Source organism: Podarcis gaigeae, assembly GCF_964106915.1.
Source record: "Podarcis gaigeae genome assembly, chromosome: 9".
Lineage (NCBI taxonomy): Eukaryota > Metazoa > Chordata > Lepidosauria > Squamata > Lacertidae > Podarcis > Podarcis gaigeae.
The window spans coordinates 50,950,435-50,959,402 of NC_139685.1; the positions used below are offsets into that span (position 1 = coordinate 50,950,435).

The window sequence follows — 8,968 nt, forward strand, 5'->3', positions numbered from 1 at the left end:
CCAGCTATGCAAGGTAATCTTTCAAACAATCAATGACTCAACATATATTGAGTTAGATGACTTATGGGTTATTTGGTACACAACTTAGTCAAGTGTAATAGTACTGTTACATGGTAATTGAATTATACTTCTCTTAATGAAGTACTGTGTGTGTGCGTGCACACACTCACATGCAGGAAAGGGAGGAAGACAGAAAATGAATGAATGAATGGACGAACAAACAAACAAACAAACCACTGAAAATACAACTGGGGGGAAATGCCACAGTGTTTAGCACTTCCAACAGCAACACAGTCAGGCACTGACAGACAAGGAGGAGGGTGGCTCCCTCTGCCTCAACACTGCAGATGACTCAAGGCTGACAGGCTAAGTAGGCAGATGACAAATTTAAAAACCAGGGAGCCAAAGGGAAGGTAACTTGGGTGAGGAATGAAGCAATAACATGGCCTGTGTTAATTAAGTACCTAGGCCAACCTAGAAGGAAAAGAGCTTAGGAGAAGCCCATTGGCAGGTCCTGTGATGAACTGGGTTCCTGACCTCTGAAAACACAGGACTCAACAGGTCTACTCTGAAGTAGCCTGGCATTCTGTGGAACCTCAAGGTAAGAGGGGAGATCACTCCACTATGAAGTGCCACAGAGTCATAAAATGGCACCCAACACACAAACTACAGTAAATGTGCATTGAGTTTCAAATGGTCCCACAGCAGCTACATCACACCCACTGGTGAGGATGGAATATAACAAGGTGTACACACACAAAAAGCAGAATACCCTTAACAATGCTGAAAGTATAGAGCAATTCTGCTTATAGCTTACAACAGAGGAGTTGTAACACTAGGAGCCACCCAACCAGAAGCAGCATGATCAACAGGGAATAATTTAAAATAAGTGTGTTGCCCACCCCAGGTAGGGGAAGTTTTCTGTAGTAGGTGGGTTTTTTTGCTTTTTCAGGATTGATGCTTCATGCCCATAATGAACTACACATTCATAAATAAAACACATTTCTGCAAAGGCAACACCACACACCTCCAGTACTTTGTCCTCCATAGCAAATACATTTCTACGCTCTCTGGATGATGGGGGAAGAGCCGGCGGGAGGAGGGGAAACAATATGACCAACCTGGAATGCACATCAGACTAATGAGCTGTAATTTGGCTCAGCAATGAGACTCATCTGACATCATCTTCATGTGTCCCTCCCCAAAATAGGGGATTTCCTGCTGCTGTTTTACACATAACAAAAAGCATTAAGCATTTTCCAGTGAGTAATGATACTGTTTATTATGTCTAATGTGCAGTTTTATTGAGGGCTGATTTATCCCACAACTTGGATTTATCTTTTTGCCTTGAAGTGACCTTTCTTTGACATCCTCATGGTGAACGGGTTCAAGATGCACTACACTGCCCATCAAGCCCCAGTGTACCTAACGCACTGAGGTTTCTGAGTGTTGCTCAAAATGTGACTTCCAAAAATAACACCTTGGGGACCATGGTTGTGTGTTGCCGTGTTTGCACAGTTAAGAGTGATGCACTGTGCTTCAGAAATAGTGTGAAATAAAATCAATGCTCTGCATTAGCCAGTTAATATATGCATTAGAAACTCCGCTGAAGTACCATTTAATGGTATGGTTGGACTTTTTTGTTGTTTACCTCAGACAGCGTGCCACACAGAAGCCCCGTGTAGCTCCTTTTCTGAGGTTAGCACAGGAAAACTGGCTTCCTTTTAATGAGAAAAAAACAAGGTTTCAGAAGGCTACAGAACTGTCTGTTTACCTTTTATCCACTGCAAAAACATTCAGTGAAGAATCTTTTTTACGTCACATGTTCAAACATACTCATAAATAGTGACCAATGGAAACACAAAAACCAAAATGAAGTTGGCATGGGTAGGAAAGTACTTTTCTAAATATCTTCAAGTAAAGGACAAAAATCAGAAGGACTAATGAAAGTTTTCAGCTGCAGAAAAAAACCTGGCAGTACTGTATATGGTATAGTTCTGGGAAGAAATAATATTTCCAATGCTCATGAGATAACATAGATTTTTGAAGGTGCTAATCAAAGAACTGGGGTAATATCTCTACGTTTGCTCTGCGCTGAATTTTTAATCCACCAGTTGCTTGTCAGGTATCACTATCTTCTATGTGATAACCAGACAGATACAACTAACCTTTGCCAACTGTGTTTAGCCTCATGGAAAACCAAGTTGTTCTAAATTGGAATTGCCCATGAAATTATTTCCCACCTATTCTTACCGTATGATGGTCAAAGCCTTTCCTTTTGTATTCTCAGCAATGAATTTCTTGACTTTGACAACTGTCCAAAATGAATATCAAGAAAACATGAAGCATGAACCCAGCAATTACAAAGCTTCTTTGCTCAGTGATCTAATGCTGCTCTTTCTAGTCTGATTATTTGGGGTTACTAAAAATAATATACATTTTAAAAAATGATTATCTGTCAAAGCAGATCAGCTGTCAAATCATGCAGCCTCCCCATAGAGCAGGCATGTCCAAAGTCTGGCCCGGGGGCCAAATCCCGCCCTCCAGTCAGTTTAATCTGGCCCCACCAGTGGGTATTCACTGTGGCTTGCTGTCGTCTCACGCATATGCCCTCCTCTCTACTTGTTTTGCTCCAATACTGCTGGTTGCCTGTTTGCACTGGTGCCCTGTGTTCGGCTCTAGGTACCGTCCTCCCGTCAGCTCTCGCATGTGCCCACCTGTGTATCCTGGCTGTTTGCTGGCTTGCGGCAGCGACCGTCCGGCCTTCTCTTCCGTCCGTCATTTGACTCTCGCTGCCTCGCTCCTGTCATCCCTCACTCCCACCCACCGTTCCCTCTGTGCTGCCTGTGATCCAAGCCAAAAGGTATATGAATAGTATTTGGTGACTAATTCTTTAAAAAGCTCCAGAACTCAGGGGGTTCTAACAAAACTCAACAACAACTTTGGGGTAAAATCCTAAAAAGAGGTCAACAACTTTAGTCGGCCCTCATGCATGTTCCCTTCATCAAATCTGGCCCTCTCTGAAAAAAGTTTGGACACCCGTGTTATAGAGCATATCTTCACCGGATTTAATTAAACTGACTTCTTTGCAACTTGTTTAGATTTCAGGTATAAAACAGAACTGTAGATTGCCATCTGCTGGCTAAAAGGAATAGTGATGATGATGATGATGATGATGATGATGATGATAAAAAGAAGACAGCTCTCATTTCAATATCCTATTTCAAGCTCTAGATCACCTAATCTTCAGTCATGGGTGTTGCTGGGGTCCCAAGTCCAGGTCCAATCAGAGAGCAAACTTTATAACAAATGCAAGCGAAGAAATGCTGCACTCATCTCTGATCTTTTTAAAAGTATCAGCCCCAGTCCTCAGTTTCATTGGGATTTGCTTGTTCCTGAAATGAATGTTAGTGGAATTAGTTATGGTGTTGATGGCTCACAAAATAGTTTGTTTTAAGTATAGAAGGCTTTTCATACTTTCCAGGGTCTGAAGTAGCTTCCAATTCCCAACCACACTTGAAAACTGTGAGCTACCAATGTCATGCTTTAAAAATGTATGCATCTGAGTACAAGACAGGAACCACAGTTTATGCCACGTATAAATCTGATCTTAACACAACTGGTGCCAGGCATTGGTGTCATGCCGGAAAGGTTTCAGCCTCAGGAAATCATGCAACTACCACCATTTACGTTCATTTTCCACAAGAGCTTCCTACGATGTGTGAACTAGTCATTTTAAAGGTAAGTTGTTTTAAAGGGTTTGTTGGCTGCAATGTTATGGAGGAGATGAATGAAATGCATCTCCACTCACTAGAAACTTTTTACAGACAGCTGTTGCAAGGAGGAAGAGGGATCTGTACTGCAAACATTGTTCGAGGGGGAGGGTTAACCCTTTCCCCTTGCACAATTTTCCTCATGAAAATCCCCCACAACTGCTATTTGTCACAGCATGAAAAAACTTACATGCCTATTTGTCAACATGCCTTTAGAAGAAATCTACTTGATACCAGGTAGCTAATAATTATTAGAGGCAAGTTGTTATTACTCTATCAGATGCAATTAGCTATAATCTGGGTTCAAATCCATGCCATGAGATTCAGTGAGTAACCTTGGACCAGTTGTTCTCTCTCAGCCTAACCAACCACACAGGATTCTTGTGAAGATGAAATGCGACAGATACTATATACGTTACCATGAGCTCATTGGAGGAGAGGTAGGATACAAATGTAATAAATAAATAAAATAACAGAAACAAACACTACTTTATAATATAGTGCATATAGAACATGCTACAGTTCTGAATTTATGCATATTAATCATAGAATCATAGAGTTGGAAGAGACCACAAGGGCCATCAAGTCCAACTCTTAGCGAAGCCAAGAGTGGGGTCTTGTCTTCTAGGCAGCCCAGGACCTGCATACATACTGCCCAGGCTTGCGCCCCTGATATATCACTTCAGGGCTACTAATGCATTTGTTTGACTCCATCGCCTCTCAAGATAGACAGATGCCAACAACAGCAACACTACTGCTGGGATCCAAGGCTAGAGTAATACATTGGTGTTCCTGTGTCAGCAACTCCTTCCAACAGATGTGATGCACAAGAGTTGTTGTGGCAGAGTTAAGCTGCAGAGAGGCTTTATTTGAACTCGCCTTGAAGTATCTTATGGGTCCTTTGAGGAACTGCAAATGTGGGTAACATCAACAACTGAGATAAGGCCTCATATGTACTATACATTTAAAGCAGTACTATACTGCTTGAAAGTCATGGGCTTCCTCCAAAGACACCTGGGAACTGTAGTTTGTTAAGGATGCTTAGAGTTGCTAGGAGATCACCATTCCTCTCACAAGACTACAATACCCAGCGTGGCTTAGCAATTACCAGTAATCCCTGTCCCCAGGAGAGGCAATAACAGATTTCCCCCTCAAGGACAGCCACTGGAACATCCAAAAAGAAATCTCAATGGCACTTTATTGCTTCCACCCATGTAACCTAATGACTTACTGGTGTCCCCCCCCCAAAAAAAATTATAACCTTAAATTTATTTGCATGCCTTAAAACAAAGTTAAAAGGCACCATCTAAATTTATAAAGAAGAATTATATCAGTTTAAAAAGAAACAAACTAGTTGTACTGTGGAATGGAGCCCTTAAATAGTTCAGCTTGAAGGGAGCCAAGATTATCACACAATTTTACGTCCTGCTGAAATGAATGGAACTTACTGTTAACACATTTATGGTCAATGGCAATATCTAGGAAAAAATAAAAGAAATTATGATTAAATGGAGATTATGAGGAACGTGCCCTTCCATGACTTGAGTCCTTTCTTGGGAACGGATTTTGATTTCTAAAATGAAGAAGGCAATCATTCTGAATTTTATTATCGTCATATATTTTTTGCTTCTGAACTTGGCCAGGAATACTTGTTAACATAACCATATGCAGGCCTGCACATTACTTACAAAAACATGAACTCACTTGAGGCCTGCGACTTTAGCAACTGATCCCTCTTAGGCCCTGTGATAATTTCAGCATCTGTTTGAAGCACTAACAGCACCAAATCTAGAGCTCTACGCCACGCTTCCACCTTAGCAGTAACATTGTCATATACTTTCAGAGGCTTTTCAAATGTCCCACCATCTTCAGGGCTTGCTGTTCCCATCTTGCCCTTTTTAAACTCATCCAGCAGGTAGGTGGGCGACAAACCACTCAAGGCTGCTTTCCTGAGATGCTGTTGTATAAAGGTGCTGGCTTCAAGCTCTGATGCAGAGTCTGCACTGTTACACATAACGGTACAAATGTACTGGTGCCAACCACGTGACAAAGCATTAAGCACCAGAGCTTTATATTGCTCTGAAGTTTTTGCAAGCCAAGAGTAGCCATCATGAAACCCTTCTTCCCTGGAATTCTTGGCTGCTTTCTTCAGATTCTCAAGATAAGCAAGACACAGGAGCTCCATGGTGCCACCTCCTGGAAAGACTGCTTGATCGAGAAGGGCATGATGCACACGGTGAGCGCAGGTCCAAAACTGATCTTCGACGGCTTGCATCTTGGATATAACCGGGCAACTAAGAACAGCTGTTATCAGGCGAATTCCTTTCGCTGTTAAAGCAACTGGCATTTGGCCACCCAATCCAACCCAACTTAACTTTAATGCTCCACAGAGGTTCAGGCAGACACCTTCACCTATGCAATGCTCATTCACTTGGGTGAGGTAAGTCACTCTGTCTGCTCTTGTAACATCACTAAAAGCCTTCAATACATTGTCAGCTACCCCATTAACTATCACTATATTATTTAGCAGGCATCTTTCTTCTAAACTTGCTGATGTGTTGCCTCGTACCAAAATTAGATTTACCCTGGACTGAATCAGAATATCCAACATTGAGTTGACCCACAATCTTGAGCTGTTGTCTTCAGCAACTGGACTTTCTAAGAACATCCTTACATTCTGTGACCTGTTAAACCCCAGATGGTGGTATGTTTCGCTCAGGTCACCATCGGCAAGAATAATACGAAGAGGCCTATCCTGGAGCTGCTTAGCAACAGCAACTTTCTCTGGGTGTAATAAAGTGATGTACCCAGGACAGACACAAGAATGACTTTCAGACATGCCTGGTAAACAACATGTCACAACTTCTGAAATATTAAATTGGAATGGATGAACACCAGCCATTCTGTTGACAGTCTGCAACTGGCACCTGAGAATATCCTGTACCAGTTTCATTGCGTGCCAATTTCCATGGCTCAAAGACATTGCCAGTTGTCCCAAATCACTGAACTCACTGGCCAGCTGATTGATTTGCTGCAGTGAAGGACTTTCCTTTATACTGCTTAAGTGCCTACTGAAGTGGGTTACTTTTGATATTTTCTTACGGCCTGAGGCACCCAAAGGACAGCTTTGAAAGCTGCAGCTTTTCTGACTCACAGTTTTGCAAACTGTAAAACCACAACTGGTTTCGACTGATTTACCTAGTGAACTAACTCTGCTGCCTGCAGTCAATACTCCTGGACATGCACACTTTCCCTGACAATAGCATGCATTTGCTTCCGGGATTGTAGCAATTTCTGATTCTTCTTCTGATACTTGTGCATAATCATAAGGATGTTCAAGCAAATAACTATTGTAGGATTTGGTATCTGGAGTTTTCATTTCAATTACCTGTTTTCCAGCAATGCCAGAACAGATGTCATTGGAGGCTGTGTCATCATATTTAATAGGAATATCATATAGACTTTGCTGCATGTTGTGTAGTGATAATGTAAGGCACTGCAGATGTTCAATGCAAGAGTTCAGGCCTTCAAACATCTCAGCTACCACTATGGAAAGGGGAACACCCTGCTGAAGGCATTCAAGTACAGCCTTGCTCCAAATGCTGACAAGAAACAACAGGGTAGTTGTCCCAGTTCTATATTCTTTGTTCTGTGCCTGGATGGCTTCATTAAGAAGTTGTCCCACTGCACTAGTTAAATCCAAGCTTTCAAGAAGTCTTACTGCAGAACAAGCCAACACACCACCAGGAGTACATTCATCAACAATAAATTTGAGTGATTTCACTGGTCCTAAAAATGTCCTTCCGGTGGATGCCAAAGCTGAAAGTTGCTGCAGTCCAATATGCCTCTTTCTGTTCATGTTCCGGAAAGCCATGACATCTACAAATGAAACACAAGACTTATTGCTTCTGCCTTTTAATGCCTTCCAGCTCTTACTTCATCCATTCCACAGTGTTGACTCTTACTTTTAATGTTTCCAAGGTGATATATCAACTTATCCATTTTCCTGACGGAAATAAAAATCCATGCTTCGCACATATTGGGGGATACCAAGTGGGTGCAGAACAGGAAACTAAGATGCCAGCATTAGAATTAAGGAAGGTAAAGAAGCCACATTCACTACCAGAGAAATTGTGAGGACTTTATTAGGAAGTGAACATCACAGGAGCAAAGGCAGGAAATGGGGAAGGCTATATGTCTTTTTCCATTAAAATAATGGACTTGCATCATTTTTTGTTGCAAAACCTACCAAATCCTTAACTGTCTAAGTAACATAAGAAGCAGAAACAGGGGATGATACTAGATGCAGCATCTAGATCCGTTCCCTGGGTGGAATCTAGGTTGGCCACACCAAAGGATTACAAAGTGTTCTATTTGGCAGGGCAGTTCTCAGAATCACCATTATGTCCTGAGGAAACACCTCTTCCAGGACAGAAAAATTTCCTGGTTTTGAATGCTTTAGAAACACTTTTTACCTGAATGAATGCACACATTCATAGAGTAGGATTTCCATGGCATGCCAGGTCAGAGGCCAAGAGAATCAAAATCCTACTTTAGCTGTTGCAAATGTGCATTTGTGTGCTCAAGAGTGTGTGCACAGGTGCATTTTTGGCACACACATGGCAATAAATTAGCAAAATAGTCCTCAGGCAATAAATAAATACATCTCCCACTTCTGAAGTAGCATGAACATGCAGGTCAAGTGGTTTTAAAACTCACATGCATTATTAACTTGTTGGTTCATGATGGATAACGGGCTGAACAAATAAAGGGAATGTCACCCTATCTGTGTACCTTCCTTCTGTCCTTTGTGGTGTCCAGGTAATGCCTGGAAAAAAATATTCAAGGCTTGCATGAAGAGCTTGCATAGCTAGGCAGCTGCCAAGGCCTCAATTTCCCAGGAAGGCTGTGTGTATAACAGCTGCTACTAAGCTGTAGCGGTTCCTGGAAGGCTTGAGTCCTGTTGAGTGGGTGCCATCGCTTACTACGGGATGTTCTGCTCTGTGCTGTGCTAAGCAATGCAGCAAGTGACCAAGGCAACTGCCAGCACCTTTGCTTGCTTGCTCCCTCTCTCCGCCTGAGCTGTGTGCTGTAGGAAGGAACTGGACCCAGCAGGCTCAAGCCATACTGCTGCATCCCCCAAAGGGAAGGCATAGAGCAACTTTGCCGTGCCAGCCAGGTGGCTCACCTGCACT

General features: G+C 42.3%; 1 protein-coding gene across 2 annotated transcripts in view; it reads right to left on the reverse strand.

Moving 5' to 3' along the window:
- Positions 1-3,044: 3,044 nt before the first annotated feature.
- BBS12 (Bardet-Biedl syndrome 12) overlaps positions 3,045-8,968 on the reverse strand; it is a 6,533-nt gene continuing 609 nt past the window's right edge. The window contains exons 1-3 of one of the 2 annotated variants that reach the window (XM_083755659.1): positions 8,568-8,962; positions 5,478-7,652; positions 3,045-3,395 (exon numbers count right to left, since the gene is read on the reverse strand). In XM_083755659.1, the coding sequence (XP_083611785.1) occupies positions 3,376-3,395; positions 5,478-7,652; positions 8,568-8,628 (2,256 nt within the window). In that variant the 5' untranslated portion in view covers positions 8,629-8,962 and the 3' untranslated portion in view covers positions 3,045-3,375. Of the gene's footprint in view, positions 3,396-5,477; positions 7,653-8,567; positions 8,963-8,968 lie in introns of those variants that run through there. The other variant, XM_083755660.1, reaches the window with a different exon arrangement.